This window comes from Nannobrachium achirus (assembly GCF_963921795.1).
Source record: "Nannobrachium achirus genome assembly, chromosome: 21".
In the NCBI taxonomy this organism is placed as follows: Eukaryota; Metazoa; Chordata; class Actinopteri; order Myctophiformes; family Myctophidae; genus Nannobrachium; species Nannobrachium achirus.
The window spans coordinates 13,992,919-14,020,264 of record NC_137828.1 but is presented as its reverse complement, the minus strand read 5'-3'; the positions used below and the strand labels follow the sequence as shown (position 1 = coordinate 14,020,264).

At 42.9% G+C, this 27,346-nt stretch overlaps 1 protein-coding gene across 1 annotated transcript in view; it reads left to right on the top strand.

Annotated features, from left to right (window-relative positions):
- Nucleotides 1-27,346, top strand: part of LOC308306457 (sodium channel protein type 3 subunit alpha-like) — a 272,091-nt gene that overhangs the window by 240,876 nt on the left and 3,869 nt on the right. Inside the window, exons 30-33 of the mRNA XM_080751465.1 lie at nt 1,264-1,364; nt 2,169-2,439; nt 15,467-15,771; nt 17,036-17,308. Coding sequence (XP_080607591.1) covers nt 1,264-1,364; nt 2,169-2,439; nt 15,467-15,771; nt 17,036-17,308 — 950 coding nt within the window. The remainder of the gene's footprint in view (nt 1-1,263; nt 1,365-2,168; nt 2,440-15,466; nt 15,772-17,035; nt 17,309-27,346) is intronic.

The window sequence follows — 27,346 nt, the reverse complement described above, 5'->3', positions numbered from 1 at the left end:
AACGGGTGGGGGTGTTGGGGTTGATCAGGTTTAGGACGTATGGAGGAGCCATACCTCCATTCATATGCCATTCATACTTTTTACAGAGAGGAGAATGACTTTATAACGGGGTTGAGTGTGATTTGACTCCAATACGTCCTCCCAGTGGGGGCTCCTCATTGGCAGTTCAGTCGGTAGGGTGCAACAGTAAGTCGTCCTGTTGGGGGCTCCTTACTGGCAGGTGAGACAGTAGGAAACAAAAGCAGCAACATGTTTGGGGGATGATTCAATTGGCATAACGACTGAATTGAGGAGCTAAAGGGAATAAAAATCTAAAAGAATTAAGAAATAACAGACTCTAACAGGGACCCCCCCCCCCCCCCCCCCCCAAGGACCCCTGGGGGTCCCCAGACCCCACTTTGAAAACCAGTGGTTTAAATTACTGGGAGGTTTTATCCTGTGACGTACGTTGTCTCCTTACATTGTGAACCCTGGAGAAAGCCTCATGTCATCCTCACTGTTCCCACAGCTAAAATAAAACACGAGCAGTCAGCACTTATTTCCTCTGCTGTCATGTGGAAACCTTGTATGTCCAAAACTTCTGCTTTTCAGGAAAATTGTACAGCCTCTGTTCCAATTTGAGCCAATGTAGTTGGCTTTTTGTGTGGCACTGTAATATGATGAATTTGGGCCTTTATTAATGGAAAATACATATCAGACATTTGGAGATAAGTGGTTTCTAACCAACCACGGCGATAGAGGGAACAAACTTACACAGGACTTTGTGCCGACTCCGACGTCTGTAAAATCCAGCCTAAAAAAACTGTTATATGCTCCATGGTCATTTATTTCAAAAACATTTCTGCTTACACTTTGTACTTTCTTTTGTATGTTTTGTGCCTTGTATGCAAAGCACCTTGAATTGCCTTTGTTTATGAAATGTGCAGAACAAAATGAATGCACATCGCCTTTGCAAACACAGTACAACCCGAATCTGAAGCCGGTGGGACGAACGGTTCTCGAGATACGCGGATTACATACATACACGCACGCACGCTCACAGAGATGTGTCGCATTCATTGTAAGATTTGGTCAATTCATGGTAAATCCCCTTTAAGGCTGATATTGATGACACCGCTATGTTGACCAACTAATCGTGCATCCCTAGTACCATAGTAACAGTACAATAGTAAAAAAAGAAAAGTATTTTAGAGCTCGGCTGAACAACTGTCAACATTGCTGTCTCTCCAGGGAAGATAACTGTGTCTGTGTGTGTTTACTTAGGAGGACAGGACATCTTCATGACGGAGGAACAGAAGAAATACTACAACGCCATGAAGAAACTGGGCTCCAAGAAACCACAGAAACCCGTTCCCAGACCTCCGGTAAGAGGCAGCATGTTACAGTCCAAGTTGGGAAACCGGTACAAGTGGAACAGGGGAACAGCAGCACTTGTTTTGTTTCTCCCCCGGCGGGCCCGGGTAAAGCGAGTTCTCAGGGCCGGGGCGGCGATTATTAGTGGCAATCAGGCAGACCATTTGTCGGCGTTACCAGGTTGTTGTTTGTCGTCCCTCTCTCTCTCTCTCTCTCTCTCTCTCTCTAACCCGATTTGATTCCATCTTCCAAGTAAATCTTTTTTTTTGCTGTGCTACTCCTCACACAGTTTCGGTGGCACACACTTAGGCCATATGTCAAATTGACCGGCTTCATCGAGGCACATGGCATTTTGCCAGTAGTTTAATTGATATACATTTATTTGTGAATTAATTTTTTCCATTGACTTTAATTACAATTTTAACTTTTCCCAAATATGGAGATGGCCTAATATTGATGATCAGAGATCCCCATATATGGCCTTTCATTTATTAGTGAATACATTTTCACCATTGACTTGAATGGGGGAAATTAAAGGTGCCATGGCATTGGTCCGACATTTCATTGTTCCTACATCCTATTAGTCCAAATCTGGTGAATGTTAACCTGGTGAAAATACTATGCCCAAACCTAAACCCAACCCTAACCAAATTAGGACTAATGAGATAGATGTAGGACTAATGAGATGTAGGACTTATGGGTAGTCCCCGAATTGAAATGGTAGGACGAAATTCATTCGCGAAATTCGCATCACAAAATAAATAAATAAATGAATGAATGAATGTCTCTCTCTCACCCCCACCACATCTCTCCAGAACGAGATCCAGGGCTTCTTCTTCGACCTGGTGGGGAAGCAGGCCTTTGACATCATCATCATGGTGCTGATCCTGCTCAACATGATCACCATGATGGTGGAGACGGACGAGCAGTCCCCGCAGATGGAGTACGTGCTCAACAACATCAACCTGGTGTTCATCGTCATCTTCAGCTGCGAGTGCACCATCAAGATCGTGGCGCTGCGCTTCCACTTCTTCACCGTCGGCTGGAACATCTTCGACTTTGTGGTGGTCATCCTGTCCGTCGTGGGTGAGTTGTCCCCGTCTGTCCGTACTCAAATTGTCAATACTGCAATGTAGAAATACTGCAGCATCCACCCAACACCGATAAAGACAACGATAGCCGACAACTACATCGTTAGGATCAACAACGATGTGGTTAAGATCACAGTGATATGGAACTGGGTCTCTGACAAACAGCTCGCGATGCGCTCTGCGCGAGTGGCTGTTTAATTGGCGCCTCTTCACATTGATGTCCGATAACTTTATCGGACATCAATGTGAAGGCATAATTATCGCTGTGATATTTTATGGCTATCGTCATCGTTATCGCTCCCGGTGGAAAAGGGCCTTACCCTTACCCTAACCTCAGTATAGTACAGCAGATAATAGGAGGAATCATTCACTTTGTGATACAAAGCGTGACATTTATTTGGCATGATTCCTTTGGGTCAACTCTTTGCATTTTTACACCAAGCCATCCAAAAATCTTTTTTTCTTTTTCATTTTTCAAGATGGCCGCCAAATCAAAACGTCATATCTACAGTATATTTCTTGCACATTGTAGGAACTATTTCACCATTATACATGGATGGATAGTTTTTCTTTGGTTATTGTATGTTTATGTCACAGTGTTTTTGAGATTCAGTGAGATTGAAACCAGGAGCGCTCGTTTTTGGGCACGAGGTGGAGCAAGCGGTGCCTTCCGGGGACTGCCCTTAAGTCTGACATCTCATTAGTCCTATAGGGTTAGGTTTAGGCATAGTTTTACTGAGGTTAGGGTTATCATTCACCAGGTTAACATTCACCAGGTTAGCATTCACTAGGTTAGGTTTAGGCATAGTTTTACTGAGGTTAGGGTTAGGTTTAGGCATAGTAGCATTCACCAGGTTAGCATTCACCAGTGTTGGCAGGTTAGCATTCACATGGTTAGCATTCACCATGGTTAGCGTTCACCAGCGTCGGCAGGTTAGCATTCACCAGCATCAGGCAGGTTAGCATTCACCAGCATCGGACTAATGGGACGTCGGACCAATGCCATGGCACCGGCTCCTTCCGGGTACTGTCCATAAGGTGCTCCGGTCCCAATCTCACTGGCACCTCAAAAACACTGTACCATATATATTTCTGACTTCAGGCTGGCCTCTTTGTAAACATCAAAGACAATATACACCCGCTTGTACTTTGAACAATATGCCTCTACCTTAACAAGAACATCTTCTGTAGAATAGTCATTAAACTTTTTTGATCCACGTGGAGGGTTTGCATTGATGAAGGCTGACCCATCAATAATGATGGTGTTGGCCTGTGGCTCTACATCAGGCTTAAGTTAGTGATTCCAGATTCCAGTATGCACAGAAGTTCTGACTTCTGGCATGAATGAATCACTCCATTATAACTTAGGGAAGCAGGAGCTGACTGGTTTTCATGCATGAAGAATTCATCCAAGTCACATTGCCTTGTCTGGCAAGAGATGAATAGTCGTGAAAACAACTGACAATCTGATTTCAAGGAATTTTCCTTGGAAACAACAGCAGATGCTTTAGGCTTGAAGAAAGCAACTGGATTCATCTTGATTGCTTTGTAAGATGGTGATTCATTGTGATTCTTCAGTCCTTCAATACATCTCCTGAACTGTACATTTCCATTTGTTTGGTGAACAATGACCATTCTTGCATTGGACGGATCAGCAATATCCTTTGTGTCCAACACCATTCACAGATACGTATGGGTAGGGTTGCCAACTCCCAGAGTTTCAAATAAGGGACACCTCCCTTATTTGGGGGCCGCCCCCAAAACTCCCCCCAAAACTTGTGAGTGTCAAAACCCCTGCAATGCATAGAACATTGCATTTTGGCACAGTTATACCTAGAACACACAATACAAACACAACATGGCTCATACACCTGCATTAGGCTACTACATTACAACTAACAAAGTTGTAACAAGTTCTATTCTATTCAGAGCATAATCACAAGGACATGAAAAGAAAAGCAATGCTTCAGTCATACACCAGATATGTATATTTTTTCACATTTTGCAAACAACTGCCAACGTAAAATAACTAGTAAGACGCCTCAGGGCGACATGCGGTCGTGCCAATTCTTGGCCATCTGGCCAGTGATGTATATCGTACCAGTTACCCATATATGGAGACCCCTGCATGACAGTCAACAATGTTATGTCAAAACATGCCCATACTGTATATGGGCATTACCAAATATGGGCTTTCCCAGTTATGTCCTTAATATTGATGACATTGGGACAGGGATCCCCATATATGGGCATAAAATGTATGTTAATTATTAAAGTCAAGCAGGGCCTTGGCAAGTTAGGGCCTGGGTTTATTTATTTTATCCTTTATAAATACATATCCATATACATTAGAGCTGTCAGAGTTAACTAGATTAATCCTAATTAACTCAACGTTATGTTAATCACGATTAATTAATTAATTAATCGCAATTAATCGCATGTTTATTTATTTTGGCCATTTGGCCTATTCGTAGTTTAGGGCATAGCTCTCTATGTCAGTGAGCATGCTGCTTATGTTTTGCTGTTATGTGTTGTGGATTTCCATGGTCATTGTAGATGTTGACAGTACCTTTACTGTTGTTAACCAACAACTCATTAGGCATTACATTTATTTCTTCAGCTACTTTCAATAGGGAGCTAAATGCTACTAGTTGATTGGAATGTAACACAGAGCCTACAATATCAATTTGAGCTCAATTTATGTTAACTTAGTAAAAGTAAATCAATATGCCCATCTGTTATTTGTTGGGCTTGAGTTCATGATTTCATCCCATGCACATCTTTTCAAGGTTCAAGGTTTAAGGTTCAAGGATGTACTTTATGGTTACGTCTTTTGTACAGGTATATAAGAGTAAAATTAGTTCTTGTTTGGCATCCTTCAGACAATGCAGTCGTATATATAAAAAAAACAATATAATAACAGCAAACCACATCTAAAAAAAAAAAAAATAATAATCTAAAAAGGTGTAAATAATAGTACTTTGTTACTTGAAGAAGATTCTGGACAGTATTTGTCATTGTTCCAATAATAATAAACATTTGCATAAAGCAAGCATTTGTCTATTCCCATGACCCATGTTGATAAGAGTATTAAAAACTTGAAAAAAATATCTGTTTATTGTAGATTTGGAACGGATACAAAATATGCAATTAATTTGCGATTATGGACAATCATGCGATTAATCGGATTAAATATTTTAATCGATTGACAACTGGGGAAGGTAGGGTGTAAATCAGAGTAAAGCAGGCTCTTGGGCCAGTTAGGGCCTGGGATTGATGACATCAGAAATCTCCATATGGTCTCGGGTACAAGCGGCCGAAATGGGTTTTCTCAGAAGGGTGGCTGGTATCTCCCTTAGAGATAGGGTGAGAAGTTCTATCACCCGAGAGAGATTGTAGTAGAACCGCTGCTCCTTCACTTGGAAAAGAGTCAGCTTAGGTGGTTTGGGCATCTAGTACGGATGCCTCCCGAGCGCCTTCCTAGGAAGGTCCTCGATGCACGTCCCACTGGGAGGAGACCCCGTGGCAGACCGAAGACCAGATGGAAGGATTATATCTCCAAACTGGCCTGGGAACGCCTCGGTATACTCCCTGATGGAGTGGAGGAAGTTGCTCAGGATAAGGACATCTGGATGTCTCAGTTGGAACTGTTACCCCCGCGACCCGATTCCGGATAAGCGGTTGAAGATGGATGGATGGATGGATGGATGGATGTTTCTGGGAATGCCCATATATGGACTTTTTATTTTATTTATAATTTATTATTACCCATACTAATTTCTGACTGAACAATATAATGGATTTGAGGATTTGTCAAGCTTCACGTGACATCACAATAGGCAACCACACTTGCGATATTATCCATATCCACACTCACTTATTACCCCTATTCAAATTCTATTATTACCCTAATTCACATTCCCTTATTACCTCTATTGACCTATTACCCTTATTCACATTCACATTTATGATATGAAATGCATTGTTGTTCTGTGTGTGTGTGTGTGTGTGTGTGTGTGTGTGTGTGTGTGTGTGTGTGTGTGTGTGTGTGTGTGTGTGTGTGTGTGTGTGTGTGTGTGTGTGTGTGTGTGTGTGATGAATGAGGCCAGGCCATTGGCCTTGATGTCCTCACTGTACGAAGGTCCTACATACTGTACATCAGACACACACACACACACACACACACACACACACACACACACACACACACACGTACGCACAAATTGTTTTCACTATCACCCATTCACCTTGCTATAGACCCCCACTTACACACACGCATATATACTCGCGCGCACACACACGCACGCACGCACGCACGCACGCACGCACGCACGCACGCACGCACGCACGCACACACACACACACACACACACACACACACACACACACACAAACACACACACACACACACACAAGCTGACACAGAGACAATGGCAAGCAGCCCATTATATATGCCAGCGGTCATCTAAACGTTTTCCGGACAGGCACAGACAGAGACGCCTATTCAGTGTAGCGGGGGTCCTTCTGGCTGACCTTTGAATGATGAATGTTCATAACAAACCCAGAGGAATATGGCAAGTGTTGAATCATCTCAAAGTGCTGTACTTAAAGGACCACTTCACCCCAGCATTGATTTTGTGGACTTGACTGGAATGATCTGGGGACGAGGGGGCGAAGTACAGAGCCAACTTATAGGCAGACTTATTTAGTTTTACTATATCCATAAATAAATAATAAATAATAAATAATAATCAATAATAAATAATAGATTTATTTGTAATGTGATGTCATCACATTGTGATTTGCAATACAAACCCCCAAATCAATCCTCCAGTTCTAGGCAACACAGAAGAGGGGGAACTTTTTTTTTATTTCCACATAACTCCTCTAAGGTATATTAATGAGATAGTTCAATATTGAAATGGGTGGTCTTCCCCTTTAAGAAGTAAAAATAGAATAATTGCGACCAAAGGTAGCAGTTTACCATGAGAAATGTCATAGCTTGTCCGTGTCAGTGTAGACGTGTGTGTACACTGTGGTTCTATGGGTTTGTCTGTGGTTCTATGGGTTTGTCGCTCTGACATCATGCTCTGATATCACTGTGATGTCATGGGAACCACTCTTAACAGAAAGGGTTGCAAAGAGGCCTGCAACGGGAGCGCACTCCCGCGGGACCTGCAGGACCCGTCGCCATATATTGCGGCGCGGGCGATATTTTAATCACCGCGGGCGGGGACATGCGGTCAAAATAACATCGGCGGGCGCCGCAAAATCCCACACTCTCCCGCAATAAGCGTATATCTATACTTTAGCAAGAATATGTAGAGAATGTAATTTCCCCTGCTGAGCCTGAGGACAAAGCATGCACCTACAGCACGGCACGTGGATTTTCTCTTTCTCTCTCTCTCGCTCTAACTCCCCCTCCCTCCCTCTCTCGTCTGTTAACGGCTAACCGGTGGACAGATATTTGCGGCGGCATTGTCACTCACTATTTAGCCTAAATAACAACTATTTATTATAATATAGTCCCATCGCAATATAAACACTTTACCTCCGTTAACAACCTCACAAATGCTCCTCTCTCGCGCACACTAGTCCTGTTGGTTTTGGATCTCAATGGATAAGATACAAACGTCAACGTGCCTTCTTTAGCAAGTCAAGATGTGAATAGAGAACGCAATTCCCCCTGCTGAGGACAACCACATTGATACAGTACGTGGACTGGAGTCTCTCTTTCTCTCCGCCAAGTTCTCTCTCTCTCTCGCCTCTCGCTGTCTCCCTCCGTGCCGTGGCTCCGTCGCTCGCCCTCTCCCTCTCTCTCTCTCTTTCTCTCATTTGTTCTCACGCCACCGTCAGTCCGTCACAAATAAGCTCCTCGCATCGCGCACACTTTTTTGTTTGGTAATGGTTTTGGATCTCATTTCAATGTGCCTTCTTGGGAGGTAGGCTGTTGGACGTGCTGCGGTACTGTGCGCCGCGGGAGTCCGCAGGACTAAATTCACATCATTTGTTTGTCGCGGGTGGGAGCGGCGGACAGGAATTATCTGCTGGCGGTCAAAAATGAAATCATTGCAGGGGCGGGCGGGAGTGGTCAGAAATGATGCGGGAACGGGCGGGAGCGGGATTAAAAAATCAGTCCCGCGCAGACCTCTACATTCATGCTCATATATGGAGATCGCTGATGTCATCATGAGTCACACTTGAAAATTAATTACGTCCTTGTCCGTTTTTATGCGAGATCCCTGTCCCGATGTCATCAATATTAAGGGCATATCTGGGAATGCCCATATTTGGTAATGCCCATATATGGGCATGTTCTGACATCACATTGTTGACTATCATGCAGGGGTCTCCATACAGTATATGGGTAACTGGTCCGATATACATCACTGGCCAGATGGCCAAGAATTGGATGTCGCCCTGAGGCGTCTTACTAGTAGTAATATAAAAAATCAAACCTCGGTTCGAAGTGAAGCGGTGGACAGATAAAACCTCTATTCTGAATGTATTTGTGGCTTACTACATTTTTTAAACCCTGAAGGCCAAATTATCATGTGAAGCTTGACAATCCTCAAAGTATCCATTCATCTAACCGACATTTTGCTTTTTGAAAAAGCCTATTCATTCTGGACTGATATTTTACACGTACGGGACAGGAAAAACCTGTTCATTCTGGCCTGGAGTGACCATATATGGACATAAGGTAACATACTTTGTGTTTTTGAAAAACCCTGTTCATTCTGGACTGAGATCACCATATATGGTAATTAAACGGACATTCTGTTTTTGAAAAAGCCTGTTCATTCTGGACTGAAATGTCCATATATGGGCGTGATACACACAAAGCCATTCATTGGAAGCGGTTTTCACCGCTTCAAAAAGAAAAGAAATTGGGAACCACTGGTCCACAGGGCTTAATTGGTACAGGAATGGTTATACCTACTGCACATGTAAGAAAGGTTAAATCTTGGTATAAAGCTTTGAAACAAATAACAGCGATATTCTAATGTGTTGCCTTCACTTTGAATAAAACAGAATACCAGTACCAGACAGTACAGTGCAGGAATACACACAATGATTTGTAGTCTTTTAATGAGCTGTCACAACAGTTCCCTCATCTTCTGTGTTTGCACATCGTTGTACAAAACACTCTCCTTGTGCTTGTAAGAGTGTCTCTGATGTCTCGGTACAGAAGGCAGGTGGTTAAGGAAGGGTAGCTCGGTTCCCACCTCATTTTGTGTGCAGCCTGTCTCCCTCTTGGGAGCCACGTCTGCCTATGGTGACCTTTCTCCATAGCAAGGCTGTGTTCATTGAGTCCGTACATATAGTAGTCAAGGCTTTCCTTAGTTTAGGAGCAGTCACAGTGCTCGGCTATTCTGCCACTGTTTTCTCTGTTAAGAGCTAAATACTAGCATTCTGCTCTTCTTTTGGGTGAAAGTCTCTTGAAACACCTACAATGGTGGCAGTGTTGTACCCGACCGCATTCAATGAACGATCGTTCGTGAACACGTTCATATTTTGGGCGAACGTGAACTGAACATTCTTTGTTTTCGCTTGATGAACGATATTGTCGAACGCGTTCATTCTGACGCCCGTGAACGGCGTTCGTCGGCGATCATCGGCCGTTCATGCGGCGGTCCGTGCCTCCGCAGTCGTCTGTCCTCTCGTCTCTCTTTTCATTCACATGTTCCAATAGCACGCACTGCACGCAGCTCCTCGCGAACGTTGATATGCGGTGCTGTCTGCAGCTGTGAATCTCCTCCTCGTTACGTCTCTCAGTTGCAACTCGCAAGTAAAGCCTGACTATACTTTGTCGTATGTGTGTTGCACGGCGAAAATAGCTGATCTGCAAGCTCACAACACGTCGCATCCACGAGACAACGTGAGCTTGTAGATCAGCTATTTTAACCAACGCGGAAACATGCAGTGCGCGAGGTTTAGAAACTTCTGCCTTCAGCCCTTCACAATAAGGGTGCAGGAAGACTGGGCACTGGGCACCTAAATATTGTGGGCACCTCAATGTTAAATTGGATGAAATTATTGCTGTGTGTGGTTCTATATGGGCTGTGTCAATAATCTTGACAAATAATAGCTTGCAGCAACGTCTAAACTTTTTTTTCTTTTTTTTCTTTTTTTTATAGCCAAATGTATAAAAATATTATGGTTAAAAAAAAAGAACTAAAAAGAACTAAGTTAGTTCATTTTGGGGAACCATGAACTTTAGTTCAAAATGTAGAATTATGAACTATGAAATGAACTAGTTCATTTAGAAGTTTTGAACTTGAACTTGAACTAGTTCATTTTGAAAGTGAACTTTCTAACACTGAATGGTGGCAGGTGCGTAGGAGAAGACCAAATGAGGGCCCAAACCACTGAAAAAGCACATGCAATGGTCCTAGACAGAATCCCCCCTCCCCCAGTCACAACTCTCTGGAGCCGTTGCTGCCCTGGATGCAGCTCAACACAGATGGACAAAGTACTCAAACCCAGTACTTGAGAGTACAGATACTCCTGATCAAAATGTACTCCACTACAAGTAAAAGTAGCTCAGTCAAAATGTTACTCAAGTAAGAGTAATAAGTATCAAAACAATGTAATACTCAAATAAAGTAGGCCTACAGATCCTCAGAATCTTTACTTACTGGGGGCACGGTGGCGCAGTGGTTAGCGCTTCGCCTCACAGCTAGAAGGTCCTGGGTTCGATTCCCGCCGGGGGACGCTGTGGGTGCTGGGGGTGTGTTCTCTCCTCCGCGTCATCAGTGCCCCCCCCACACCCTAGGTGGGGTTGGCAATAGGGCCTTTCTGTGTGGAGTTTGCATGTTCTCCCTGTGTCTCCTAGGGTAGATGCCCTCACAAAAATAAGCAGTAGTCCTGGTTTCTATACTACCTAGCCAGCCAGGTGCTCCCCAATTCCCCTGGTGTGGCAGGTTGAGAGCGGAAACCAGGACTACAGGTTAGGTAGTTGGCACTGGGTGAGAAAAATGGATTACAAAAAACCGTGTGATAAAAAAATATATAAATAAAAAAGAAACTGTACTTCAGTAAATTTAGTCTCTATTACTGACCACCACTGCACTGCCTGCCACTGGTTTAAGCTATTTCGCAACGCTATGGCCGACACTCCATATGCAGACAGTATTCCGTGTGACATCGCGTCGCGTGCAGTGCGGATGAGCCGTCACGCAGATCTATCGCTTAACTGTCCTACTGTCTGTCTCTCTCTCAGCTGTCCTACTGTCTCTTTCTCTTTGTCTCCCTCTCAGCTGTCCTACTGTCTGTCTCTCCTACACTGTCTCCCTCTCAGCTGTCCTACTGTCTGTCTCTCCTACACTGTCTCCCGCTCAGCTGTCCTACTGTCTGTCTCTCCTACACTGTCTCCCTCTCAGCTTTCCTACTGTCTGTCTTTCTCTCCTATACTGTCTCCCACTAAGCTGTTCCACTGTCTGTCAGTCTGTCTCTCGTACACGTTTATAAGCCCTTGTTGTAATTTATCTAAATGTAATCATGGATGTTGTCCTCTGCGTCGCTGTGATAAGCAGGCTTCTGCTAAAACAACAGATTGGAAGGGAGCTAATGGTCCTGAATGCGTGCGTGCGTGCGTGTGCGTGTGCGTGTGTGTGTGTGTTGCTATACTTTTGGGGACAGACACGTATGGTCCTCACACCATAAGTATCGCAATACAAACATATTGTTGTTGTCGGGTGGAAACCTTCTATGTTCAAAACCGTTTGTTTTCTATTTCATTTTAACAATGATTTAAACTAGTGAAAACAGGACGATCTACAAGCAATCGGCTAAAGAATCTACAACGCGAGGCGTTGTGTGCTTGTAGATCTGCTATTTTCCAAGGTTTTGTGAGACACAGACAGTCTTGTGTGATGAAGCAGGACTTTACAAAAAAACGTTCGCATTTGAAACTTGGAGATACAAGGTTTCTGCTTGACATTGACAATATCATGTGATATAACAGACATTGCGAGGAACATTTTCCTGCTCCTCACAAGAAAGATGCTTGGTTTATTTCTTTTTATAGAGGTGGCATCGATTCGTGTTGGGATTAGGGTTGTAACTAGGCATTTAGGTGAGGTTTAGGAGTTAGGATTACAGTTACACTTGCACAACGTCATTGTTGGGCAGACACCTTGTATCTCCAAGTTAAATCCCTTCTTCATCACAAGACGCACAAAACGCACAAAACTAGTGAAAATAGCAGATCTACATGCACACAACTATTTTTTAATAATTTTTTAAATGATAAATGCAAAACCAACGGTTTTGGACATACAAGGTTTCCACCCGACAACGACGACATGCTTGTGCACTGATATCGCTCGCCGGAAAACTGCTGATTTACAAGCTGACAGCGCATCGCTGTGCAAGTCATTGCAAACGTGTACATCTGTTTTTTTTCAAAATGGTAAAGAAAATTGCAAAAGAGTTAAGGGATAAGGGGGTAAGAGACAAACGAAAACAGGGCCCTTTAGAGTTCAGGTTTAAGGATCCACACGTGAGCTTTAAAATGACAATGTCCTCACAAATATAATGATACGTGTGTGTGTGTGTGTGTGTGTGTGTGTGTGTGTGTGTGTGTGTGTGTGTGTGTGTGTGTGTGTGTGTGTGTGTGTGTGTGTGTGTGTGTGTGTGTGTATGTATGTGGGGGCAAGGCCGCGGGGGAGGGGTGAAGGTAACGGCAGTAATCAGTGGTGTCACAGGGCGAATCCCGAGAGACAAATCACACATGATGGACATGCTGTGTGTGTGTGTGTGTGTGTGTGTGTGTGTGTGTGTGTGTGTGTGTGTGTGTGTGTGTGTGTGTGTGTGTGTGTGTGTGTGTGTGTGTGTGTGTGTGTGTGAGAGAGAGAGAGAGAGAGAGAGAGAGAGAGAGCGAGAGAGAGAGAGAGAGAGAGAGAGAGAGATAGACACAGACAGACAGATCCAGACAAGAGAGGGAGAGAGAGAGAGAGAGAGAGAGAGAGAGAGATAGAGAGAGAGAGAGAGAGAGAGAGAGAGAGAGAGAGAGAGAGAGAGAGAGAGAGATAGACACAGACAGACAGATCCAGACAAGAGAGAGAGAGAGAGAGAGAGAGAGAGAGAGAGAGAGAGAGAGAGAGAGAGAGACGGGAGAGACAGGAGAGACGGGGGAGGTGAAGGAGGGACACTTTGATTTACCCCATCCCTTCTTCATCCTACAAATCATAACTCACACCGACACATGGCAGGATGGAGGGATTAAGACACACAGTAGGAGAGGAGAGGAGAGGAGAGGAGAGGAGAGGAGGCATGTGCGCACATAGACATCAAAGGGGGCGTGAGCCCCTGCCTTTTATCCCTTTTGTCCGCCTGTAAAAAGTGCCCTCTTCAAACCATGAATGCAGTTTTTACTATGGTGAAAGAAATGCCCCTCTTTCCATGCCATACCTGAAGACAGCATTCAAGAGAATTGCCTTGTCCAAACTACTGAATTTGAACGCAGCATCTTATGTTGAAAGAATTGCCCTCTCTGTGTAGAAATCCATGCCGTTAAGCAACATCTCCAGTATTGACTTGATTTTGCTTAGTTCAGTGTGGTATCAAGCACCGGAAAACGTGCGGTGAGCTTGGAGGTCAGCTATTTTCGTTATTTTCACCTTTTCGAAATGTCATAAAGGCATAAAAGCCCCCAAAAAACAAATCTTCAAAGCCTCTGCCTCTCTAACATTCTCTGCACGTCCCTGGGAGAGGAGAGGAGAGAGGAGAGCAGAGGAGGAGAGGCACGTGCACACATAGACATCAAAGGGGGCTTGAGCTCCTGCCCTTTTATCCGTCTGTAAAAAGTGCCCTCTCCTCCAGACCATGATTGCAGTTTTTACTATGGTGAAAGAAATGCAAATGCCTTTGATTTTGCTTAGTTCAGAGTGGTATCAAGCACCGAACAACGCGTTGTGGAGAGGAGAGGAGAGGAGAGGAGAGGAGAGGAGAGGAGAGGAGAGGAGAGGAGAGGAGAGCTGAACGCTCTATTTAATAGAGGAAGGGATGGAGTGAGGGATGAGTAGTTTCAATGGACGGATGGCTGGATGGATGCAGAGATAGACAGATGGTGCAAAGAGAGGAAAAGAGGAGTGGTCGCTTGGTGCTTGATGTCCCTTAATTAACAACAGCGTCATAAAAACCAATCGTCAATCATCTAGCATACATGACCTCACACAGCCACCGTGATTGGTTGGTAGGACGCAGAGATCATTAATGCTATTGGCTTTGGGCACTGACTGAGGGACCATGATTGGTTGCTAGGAGGTAGACAAGAGATTGTATTATATTCACTCAATATTCAATTCAGTGTGTTTACATTTTTGCATTCTGTATCATTTCATGATGTGTTTTTTTATTAGTAATATGCTAAATATGGAGTGGGTTACAGTTATTATTATTACTATTATTATAGCTTATCGGAGCCAATGCAGATCCGGATCTTGTTTCCGGCCCAGAAAGGAAGCACTTTATTTTTGGCACTTCGGCACCTTTTTGCGGTGTATAAATATCGGGAAACTCTGCATCTGTGATTGGCAAGTCAGGCGCATACCACATAGGCATTGATGCCTGACAGCGTCGCCAGTTCGATTCCCGATTCGGACGACCTTTGTCGCGTGTCGCTCCCCATTTCTCCCCCTTGTTTCCTGTCAGTCCACTGTCCTATCCAATAAAGGCATAACAGCCCAAAAAACAAATCTACAAAAAAAGATAATACTATAAAACACAAACCACTTTAGCCCTATTTTATACCTACACTATTTGAAAATAGTCAATCTACAAGCTCAATGTGACACGTTGTGAGCTTGTAGATCTGTTGTTTTCAAATATTTTTATACTTTTACTTTTGGAATTTTGAGTACATTTTGATGCCAATACTTTCATACTTGATTTTGACTTTTACTACTGAATTCTGGATTTTTACTTTGTGACAGAGCATTTCTATATTGCAGTATTGATACTTTAAACTTAAAAATGTGAGTACTTTTTCCACCACTGTCTCTCTCTCCCGACAGGCCTCGTTCTGGCCGACATCATCGAGAAGTACTTTGTGTCGCCGACGCTGTTCCGGGTGATCCGCTTGGCGCGCATCGGGCGCGTGCTGCGGCTGATCCGCGGCGCCAAGGGCATCCGCACGCTGCTGTTCGCCCTGATGATGTCCCTGCCCGCGCTCTTCAACATCGGCCTCCTGCTCTTCCTGGTCATGTTCATCTACGCCATCTTCGGCATGGCCAACTTCGCCTACGTCCGCAAGGTCGCCGGCATCGACGACATGTTCAACTTTGAGACGTTCGGCAACAGCATGCTCTGTCTGTTCCAGGTGTGTTCCCGCTTCCCGGTGGCCGATTTCTAAATGTATTTATATTTTGATATTATATTATATTTTTGTATTTAATTTTGTAACCCATTTTTCACCCGGTGTCAATTTTCTAATGTAATCCCGGGCGCTACACTCCCTCTGCCAACCTGGGGAGACAACGGACTGACTTAATGCTTCCTTCTATGAATGAGGAGGCTAATTCGCTTCTTTTCACCTGACAGGGGGGAGTTTCCCCGGTTGGACGTAGCGCGTGGAAGGAACACGTTATTCCAACCAGTTTCTTTCCCCTCCATCAGGTGCCCCGGCTGGCCAGGGGGAGGCAGTATATATTAGAGACCAGTATTACTGCATGTTTTTTTGTGAGGGTATCTACCCTAGGAGACACGGGGAGAACATGCAAACTCCACTCTAGTTTTGGTCGACTAAATTTACAGTTGATTTTGAAAACGAGCTTGTAGGTCAGCAACATCTACTTCTCCACTGTCTTGTTCCTCCCGAACATTTTAGTCTACTTTTTATTGGTCGACAAAATTGACAATATATTTAGTGTTCGTTTTTGTCATCATAGCTTAGTTATTATTTCATTTTCGTCAGTGAAAAGTGTGGTCGACGGACATTTTACGTTATAGTTTTAACATATTTAACATATTTGACAACTTTATCTAATACATTTTTTGGCTATTTTTACCCCTTGTTTATCCCCAATTCAGTCTGTATGCCATGCAATTGATTCCTCCTCACACACATTTCTGTGTGTTGTCACTGCTGTTGTGTCCTACTGACTTGGAAAGCCCTCGTCCTGCTCCTCCCTCTCCCAAAACTCCTTGCTGACAGGCTTCTTTAGGCTACTGGCGTATTCGTGTTTTTTATTGTGACTTTCACTCCACTACAGACCAATATTGTACTGTTTACTGCATTTTTAGGAAGGGCAAAAGTACATTGTGAATTAAACACTTATAGAGGGTATGCGGGTGACATCCTCATCATACCCGGAAGTTAAGCGGGAACACCTACTGAGTGGCAAAAAACTACTTTCTGGCCATGACAGCCCATGCATCCAAACAGAAAAGTCCTATCTGATTGCATTAAACGTTAAACTCACTTTGCCACACACTTTTCCACTAGATTTTCCACTCGATTTGCCACTTTATGCTATTGCCCTATTTCAAGTATAGTGAAAATAGCTATAATAATAATCTATTTTGCTTCCAAAATGTGGAACGCCAAACATTAATCTAAATATTCAATGAAATTAAATTCACAGATCACCACGTCGGCGGGATGGGACGGCCTGCTGGGCCCCATCCTCATCAACACTCCCGAGGAGTGCAACCCGGACCTCCCGCACACGGGCACCACCGCCAAGGGCGACTGCGGCAACCCGTCGGTGGGCATCACGTTCTTCGTCACCTACATCATCATCAGCTTCCTCATCGTGGTCAACATGTACATCGCCATCATCCTGGAGAACTTCAGCGTGGCCACGGAGGAGAGCACCGAGCCACTGAGCGAGGACGACTTCGAGATGTTCTACGAGGTACACTATTGCACTGTTTATTTATACTTCCAGGTGTTCATGCGAGATGCTTATTGAAGCAATAAGCCACAAGAGGCATGTGGTTACCTGGTATTTTATAACGGCTGAGAGGCATGGTGGGACACGAGGCGAAGACGAGTCTCCAACCCTCTCAGCCGTTATAAAATACAGGTAACCACATGCCTTGCGTGGCTTATTGCTTTTCTAAAACGGTTACAATATGCCAACATGAAAAATCATAGACATACCAATTAAAACTGTACTATTTCACTAATAATTCATAGCCTGCAAGAAAGTTCCCAGCTACAAGAAAGTAGCTTTTTTTGTTGTTGCCAACAACACAGGTGCAGATAATTGGTGCACTGTGGAACACTGTGAAAAGAAATCACACACCTAGGTTTGATATAAACTGATTCAAGGTGTGGGTATACACAGCAATTAAGGGAAACCAGCCAATGAGAATCAAGGAATGGAACTAGCCATTTTAGAAACACTGTTTTACCCTTTATCGCAGAACACATCTATGAATAAGTCTCGGGTCTTTGCCCTCGAGTCCTGAGTCATGTTCCAAGTCAACACTGACAAGTCCCAAGTCAAGACAGGTAAGTCCCAAGTCAAGTTCCGAGACAGGACTGACAAGTCAAGTCCCAAGTCAAGACTGACACTTCTCATTTCAAGTACAAGTCTTAAATGTTTTGTTTAGAGTCCCAGACATGTCATATGGACTTTTGTCGTTGGACGTTAATCAATTGGCTTCAAAATACTTTCAAGTTTCAAGTCACGAGAGGTCTCAAGTCTAGTCAAGCCACTGGCGTTGAGGTCCAAGTCATATCCAAGTGTTTTTATTTTATTTGATCAAGTCTAAAGTCATCACATTTGTGACTCAAGACTAAGGGCGGTTTGCACCAAAAGGGATTAAATAAATCTTAGTTTAGGGTTAATCAAGGGTTTGTTGATCTAGGTTTTATTTTAAATCTAGGTGCGTTGCACCACTTAAATTTAAGCATTGCTTAAAGGTGATACACCATGCATTTAAAAAGTATTTATGTCATATTGTTTATGTCCCAAAAAGGTTTTTCAAAAGGTTTGAGGCTAAATTACCACTCCTGAATAGAGATCCTCTCTCATTTTTGAATGGCTCTCAGAGCATTTTCAGCTGCAGTATAAAATTGGCCTGAGGGGGGGTGGCGCAGTTCTGCCCTTTGTGTGTGCAGATAAGCACCCCAACCAAACACTACACGAAAAGTCTTAAAAATAATAACAATTAAAAAAAAAAAAATAATAAAAAATAAAAATAAAAAAAAACAGTACACTGCAGTGTACTGTAGCATAGATGGCTGGATAATAATATTCCGTTTATAATGGTTGGAATATGTTAGAAAGAAAACTATAACTATAATCGAAATGAAATAAATATTAAAAAATGTGTTTTTTTTTTTTTTTTTTTTTTTTATTATTATTTTTTTTTTAATTGTTATTATTTTTAAGACTTTTCGTGTAGTGTTTGGTTGGGGTGCTTATCTGCACACACAAAGGGCAGAATCTCTCTAGATTCTAGAGAGAAGCTCCATGGGTTGAAGGGTTAATCTCAGGGTTCACGCAAAGTTCAAAGGGAAAGTGACACAGTTGGAGTTGCAGCATGCTGTGGAGCATCCACAATGAGACTGGACTAATAGCCTACTACAGATTAGAAATTAGTTGTTTAAGTTTAACATGGTAGCGCGACCAAAGCAAGCAGAGTACAGCCCCCCGTTCTGGACAGTTCACAACGATTAGAAGTCATTAAAAGACGGTGGATTGTTTGGAGCTAGCCTGCTAGCCTCCTAGGCTAGGCTGCCTAGCCGACCCTGGAAATGGATTATTGTTTAACGAGACATACAGCAGATACCAGCTTGGTGAGTCAATGGATGTGAAATGCTGTGTTGCTGCAACGTGCACGCTGGTTGTCATGGTAATGTGGCTGCTCAGCTGCAGTGAAAGCCGTCTGGGATTATTTCTTTTCATTCATATTTTTTATTGGAAAGTTCAGGCATATCACATAGTCACATCAGTGCATATAAAACAAGCTTATACAGCAACATAGAGGAATATCCTATTCTCAATATACGAGTTTTTTCTCAAAAACTTTTTTTTTTTTTTTTACAACAAACAAACATAATTTTAACATCTTGCGTCTTCTAGTTTGGAGCTGGGGGGGGGGGGGGGGGGGGGGTGCCGATGATGACGTCATGATCGGCAGCAAATCTGGACAGCCTGTTTTGAGAACCCGTGGGATACTTTAAACCTTCGCCTTCCCAAAACCAGAGAAAGACACAACGGTCAGAAATGGGACTTTGTGAGGATAGAAGGTGCTAGTGGGACCCCAAAAAAAGGTTTTAAAATAGGAAAAGTGAAATTTCATGGTGTATCACCTTTAACAAATCTGTGAAAACCCTTAACCTGTGATTAAAACCATAAACTGTGATTAATTCATGGTTTAAATGTCCTCCATCTTGGATTTCGATATAAACAAACTTGAATATGCTATTGGGCTATTCTCTTGAGCCTAATATCATTAGGGTTACTTTTGTATTCACTTCTAGGAGAATGTGGGCAGGCCTATGTTAAGAAGAGCGCCTGCAGCCAAAACAAAACAAAAAATATAACGCTCCGTCATACGACGATGACGCTCGGACGCTACACAGTGCGGTGCGGTGCGGCGATGCGATGCGCGGCTAGAAAGGAAGCAAGAAAAGACCACAGTTTTGATCACATTCATATTTGAGTCAATTATGAAGCGATTTCGAAAATTAAAACGTCTCCATGTTGCTTGGGAAGTCCACAAGCTTCCATAACAAATGTCTGTATTATGTCCCTGTAAATATTTAAATGTTCGCTAATTTAAAATAGCCGATGTACAGTACTACAAGGATGTATTGAAGACAACAATATGATGAGATGTTTGTTTTCAGCTGTGAACTGTCTGCAGTTTACAGATCAACAGATGCAAGCATGCAGGGCTGGCTCTGAGGCTTCCCTCTGTGGAGGGGGACCCCCATTCATGTCAATGGCATGTTTGCATTTAAACCACCTCTACAGCAGGTTTAAAATTAATCCCTTACTGATGTTTAAATCAAAGTTTAAAGTAGTGGTGCAACAGGATTAACAGTAATCCAGGTTTACAGTGAAAATTCAAACCAAGGATGGTTTAAAACTAAGCCTGATTAATGAAAACTAGATTTAAGGTTTGGTGCAAGCTGATTAAAAGATAAACCTTGATTTAAACCAGTTTAAGGCTTAAACCGTGTTGGTGCAAGCCGCCCTAGGTCTCGAGGCACACCTCTGCATTATTGTATTTTTTAAAAAAAATTTCATCATTATCATTTTTTTCTTATTGCATTGGTTCTCAACCCCTAGGCCCGGGGCCCACTGGTGGACTGTGAGGATATTGCAAGTGGGTCCCTGATGAATTGGCAAAACTCTACAATTCAAATGATATTACATTAATATAAAAGTGGGAAACAATGTGTTGCTTTGAAACCTTTTAAAGAGGTGGAGCCATAGTTTTGTAGGCTACTGTTTCTGTTTTGTATGTGTCTATGGAGTTAACATTATTTTTGGTTACTTCCTGAAAGCTGAGAGCCTCTGAGTCAAAAGGCCCAGTTGAAAAAAAGACTGATTTAACTCACTTAACGTCTTTGATCTTTGTTGCCATACACGCACTAAACGTCTTTTTAATTAATCAAAAGTTTTATATTTCATAATCTAATATTGATCGCTAAAAATTGCTCTAAACCCATACTGTATGCCTCCGCGACCGGACTGATTTTATCGGAGCACCGGTAACACAGTCTGACGGGCAACACAGTCCGGATATTGGTTCCGGCATATTGGTTCCTACCACCTTAACGTTAACTAAACACGTTCATATATACACTTTCCGGTGGTCGCCAGATGAAAATAAGGTACTCATTGGAATCAGCGCGAGCACGCGATCGAGATCGCAGGCTCGGAATGTGTTATAGCATGTATGCAAAAATGCCCTGGCCAACATGTAAACATATAGGCCCCAGTCCAAAAAAATTAAAAAAATTCTCTTGTGTTCTATTTGACGATCAGATAGTAGGAGAGCACCCCTTGGTGGTTTTCAAAGGCCATTGCACTCTAAAAAAACACACAATCATAATAGAGACACACGGGCGCATACAAATATGGCCGCTCTATTGTGATAGCGACCCCACTTCGCGTAAGGATGAACGGTGAACTGCAGCTGCCAATGCAATCCCAATGAGAGGCATCGTGAAATATCATAATTTCAGTGGTTGACTACTGAGTCCATAGCGATTTTTTTTGTGTTCTAACAAAGTGTCCCATGAGTTTAATTTTGCCTTTTTAAAGTGGCATATCTGTCATATTGACACACTACCTACAATATACTTTAATATACTTCATCTGTGAGTCAAAAGTGCTAGCATTGGAAATCTTAAGTTTAGGTGGTCGCATGGTACATACGTCATGAACGCATCCCTTGAGGATTTCAATACCCAGATATGCTTGTCTCTCATGTATAATTAGGCTGTTTATTTTTGGAAAATGATCGCATCTCGCTTCTTCCAAACGGAGTCTTGCAGGTTATTTTTGGATTAATACTAACCTGGAGAATCCACTCTGTAGTTGAAAAGGTCGGGATCTTCAAAGTCGGCGCTCATAAACGCACAGCAGTAAAGACAGTGATGTCACTGAAAAGCGACAGGTTTTCTCTCTGCCGTTTCCCCTCTTCTCTGTTAACATTATGGGTAACCCATTCAAGTGACAAATTAAACGTGACTCACATCATGTATTTAGCAAACAAGAAGATATGTTATCAGGGTCAGGCCATACATTTGAAAACACATTTTTATTTAAATCAATATAGTCTTCAGTTCGTGTATGATTATTTTAATATTAGGCTATTCAAGGGTGAATTGCAATGACTTTCTATGGGCTGGCTTGCAGTTCACCGTTCTCCCTTACCCGAAGCGGGGCCGCTGTTTCAATTGTGGGCGTGAATTTGTAGGAGCCCGTCTGTCTCTATGACAGTATATCCATATCATAATGATTTAGACATCTTCTATTAGACATGTTCTATTGAAGCCCAAATCTAATGATAGGATATATATATATATATATATATATATATATATATATATATATTATTATTATTATTATTATTTTTTTTTTTCATTTGTAAGAGGGGTAGTGTGGCTTTCGATAGAAGCATAGATTTATATGTCATTTAAGTACAAAATATGGTTTTGGCCTCCATAAAAAAGTGAAATTAAACAAAATGGCTGGCACCAGTTTACCATACACCCAACACTGTGGGTGTGGCTAACTTCTGCTGGTGGGTGTGACCACATAAAAACATAATTTTAACACTTTCTCCTAGTATAATCATAATATCTAATTGATTGATTGATTGATTGATTGATTGAATACTTTTTTCGACGTTTGCAGAGGAAAAGGTACAGTTTCATGACGGTACAGTTCCCACTGAGCAATAGTCGGATATTACACGACTAGTTATTTTTTAGCCATCATTTCAACCAGCTAGAATCCGGTTATATTCACACCGAAAATATACTTTGCAATTTATTCCATAATTCGATAACTATTTATTAAAAAAAACAACAGTAAGGTGCTTAACTGATCTCCTAATATTGGACTAACATAATTATAATATCCGTTGATCATTATTAAGTATAGTTTAGATCTAGCCGAGATTTAGCCGACTAAGTATAGTCGGCGTATCTACGTTTATATTTAGACAGAATTTAGACAATTGAAGTTAATCCCTGTTTTAATAAATATTTATTTAAAAAACAACTGCACGTTGCAGAACTGATAGCCAAATATTGGTGTAAAATTATTTTAATAGCCATTCATCACTATAAGGTATACGTCTGGACGGTCTGGGTGTAGTCGTTTTAAATACAGCATTTCAACGACTATCTTTAGACCATGTAAAAGTCCTTGGTACTAAGGCGCGGTAAGCCGGTAGAGTGTTAATTAATTACCGTGATTGTGTGTAGTCACTCACTGTAAAGTGGAAACGTCCAGACAGCATGCTACTCTGAATTACATTTCTGACAGCAACACACACAGTCAAACACAGCCGCGACGCCACCCCCGCCAGGCCGCCACATCATTCAATACATACTGATTAACAAAATAATTGTAATCGCTATAGGCTTATTAGGCGCCGAATACATTTAGTTTCCTCAACAATGCGCACTACCCTAAAATGAACACAGGTGGGCAATGTCACCTTTTAATACGGCCAGAAAGTCTATACTAGTATATCAGCATTGATGGCCAAGTGGATAGCGTCGTCGACTTGAGTGCCAGAGATCACTAGATCGAATCTCCCCGTCGCCCTACTTTTCACTACTTTCGACGGCCGCTAACGGCGAAATGTAGACTTTTTGTATCCGACTAATAGTGGTCTGGTGTAGCAACCCGTGTAAATATAGCCGACTAAACAACTAGCAAAAAATTGCAAATCTAGACCTTTACAACACTGATTTTCAACGCGTGGTGTAGAAGATAAAAACACCACTATTAGGCAACTAATAAACCTCAAAATGCTCAGTGGGTTCACTGAGCATCACTGGCTCTCAGTCAAGGCAAGATGGCGGATCCTAAGGTCGCAAAAAAGCAGGCGTCCCTACGTTCTAATACAAATAAGAAAAATGACGATGAACTGGTTGAAATTAACAAGATGAAAGATGGTGATGACCCAAAGGACATCTTGACAGCAATTACGAACATGGAAACAAGGATATCTAACAATATCAAAAGTTTGGAGGACACCATCGCAGACAAAGTGGCGGCGGCTATCAAGGAGCAGATGGAGGCTATCCATCAAGAATTCAAGAAGGATATTACTGAACTTTACAGCCGTGTTTCTAAACTGGAGGAGAAGATAAACGAGCTCCCTGCCTCGGACCCCCAAGCTATCTCCGACCTCGATGGCCGAGTGAAAACACTGGAGAACGGGCCGGGGCCGAGCTCACTGGGGGGGGCGGAGAGACATCTCGCTCAATGTGGTGATTAGAAACCTTCCGCACAGAGAGAATGAAGTGCCGATAAACACCGTGAACTGTCTGATTAAAGACGGTCTTAACATCAAAGACGTTGAATGTGTGTCGGCGGAAAGGAAACAGTCATACAATGACAGACCGGGAGTCGTGATAGCTAAACTCAGCTGTCTGGAGCAGAAGAAGGCTGTTATGAGCAAGAAAGCGACTCTGAAGAAACATGCAATGTACAAGAAGGTGTATATAAATCACGACGTACCCCACGAACAACGTGCTATGGAATCCAGCTTCCACGCTATCCTGCGAGAGATGGGGACGGACAAACTGACTGTACGAGGCGGGCGAATTGTGAAATCTACTCGCCCAAATCCAATTCACAACAACGGCAACGCGGGTGCAGACGTGTCGGGGAATCCTGGGGAGTCAGGGGAACCTGCCACCGAGCATCGTCTGCGGTAGGTCGTTTGCGGGTTTTGGAATGTACAGAGCTGGAACACTGACATATCATCAGATAACTATAAAACTCGTTCACAGTGTATTCGTCACTTGGGCTTGGACTTAATAGGAGTGGCAGAAACGCATCTGACTGGAACTCATGTTGCATTTATGGATGGATATAGTTGGGTCGGGCAAAACAGAACCAGACTTCATCACCGGGCTCGTTCAGGGTCAGGGGGGGTGGGGATATTTATCAGCGACAGACTGTCTAAGGATTACCACTATGACATTTTAGATAATTCTGTGGAAGGCATTCTGTGGGTAAAATTGACTACTAAACCCCATCTGAATATAAGTCATACTTTCTCGGTGGCGGTGTGTTATTTACCACCTGCCAACTCCACCAGGCAGGTGGATGCTGCAGACTTTTATGAGAATCTCCTCGCAAATGTCTATAGTTTTCAGAAACTGGGGCCCTTCCTCATAATGGGGGATCTGAACAGCCGCTGTGCTAATTCTCAGGATTATATTGAGGGAGTGGATATAATGGCAGAGCGGAATGTAGTGGATTTTTCATCCAATTCATATGGTGAGCTGCTTATTCAATTCCTTATTAGTGCAAACTGCTGTATGCTTAATGGGAGAAACTACTGTAATAATGATTTTACCTGTGTGTCTACTAAGGGGCTGTCAGTTGTTGACTATTTAATTGTTCCTCATGAAAACCTGCACTGGTTTAGTGATTTTACTGTAACTAGGAGTAAGGATTTATTCACACAGGCAGGTTGTGTCTCTATTTTAGACACATCCAGAGTAATTCCAGACCACTCATGTCTCACCTGCTCTATGGCTCTCCCTGCAGGATCTTTTCCCGCTCATTCAGCAAATCAGAGAAATGAGGATGGGGTCCCCATTACTGCTTTTGATCTGTCCACTATCCCAGAACTTTTCCTGTCTAGTGACTCCTGTCAAAATGAACTGAGGGGTTGTATAGCTCAGCTAGAGGCATCAGCAGCCAATCAGCTGACGGTGGACTCTGTGTATGTTCAATTCTGTGACATTGTAAAACATGAGATGCATATACAGCTACCTCACAGGAACATTATTATTAAAGCGGGTCGTTCAAACAAAAAGAGGAGAACTAAAAAGGTTTGGTGGACAGAGGAGCACTCTTTACTATGGAACTCTCTATGTGAAGGGGAGAAAGAATGGACATCTTGCCCCCCTGGCCCAGCCAGGGTGAAGGCTAGGGCTGCAATGAAGGACAGACAGAGGAAGTTTGACCGTTCAGTCCAAGATGCAAAAAGACGCTACTGGAGGCAGCAGCAGGAGAATATACAGGAACTGGAAAGCAACGACCCTAAGGCCTTTTGGCGCCAGGTTAACCAACTTGGTGTGGGTAACGAACGACAGCCTAATATCCCTTGGGAGATCCTGGGGCCAGATGGGTCCCCCAGTACTGACAAGCAGGCTGTTCTAGAGACCTGGAGGAGTGAGTTTTCCAGCTTGTTTCAATCTGACCAACTTGCCCCCACTCCCACCAGAATCATAGAGCACCCGCACACCAGCACGGACAACCCCCTGAACCAGCCCATTAGCGAGGCTGAGATTGTGAAAGCCTTGCAAGCAGCTAAGACTCGTAAAGCCTATGGATATGATGGGATACCTGCTGATGTTCTGAAAAATGGTAACGCACTCAGTCTACTGCACACACTCTTTAATCAATGCTTCCTTTATGGTGTAATCCCAGAGTTATGGAAATATGGTATCATCAACCCTATTTACAAAGGGGGCGGAAAGGACAAAAGAATACCCCTAAACTATCGGGGAATTACTCTGACCTCTGCTGTATATAAATTGTTATGTTGTGTGTTACAGAATAGGGTCTCAGAGTGGGCGGAGTCAAATTGTATTATAGCAGATGAGCAAAACGGTTTTAGAAAGAAAAGGAGTTGCTTAGACCATATTGCCACTCTAACGAACATCATAGACACAAGGAAAAAGTTAAAGAAATCCACTTTCTGTTCATTTATAGATTTTTCCAAAGCGTTTGACCATATAAATAGGAGCATGTTATGGGAGAAGCTGGCCGCTCTGGGCCTACAGGGAAATATACTAAATTGTCTCATTGCTCTGTATGAAAATGTGAAATGCTGTGTCCGTGTAAACGGTAGCCTTACAGACTGGTTCCCTGTTGACATCGGCCTAAAACAAGGCTGCATTTTATCTCCAATTTTGTTCGCTATGTATATAAATGACCTTACTCTGGCTATTAAGGCCCTTGGCAAAGGTGTCTCAATTGCAAATGAGAAAATATCCATACTTCTATATGCTGACGACATAGTTCTCATATCAGATACAGAAGAAGAGTTACAGGAGATGCTAAACCTGGTCCATAGTTGGTGTCAGCAGTGAAAACTAAACATAAATGTAGATAAAACTAAAGTAGTGCACTTCAGAAACCCAGCTGTGCCCATCACTAGCTTTACATTTTTCTGTGGCCCTCTTCCACTAGAGGTCACCAAAGAGTATAAATACCTGG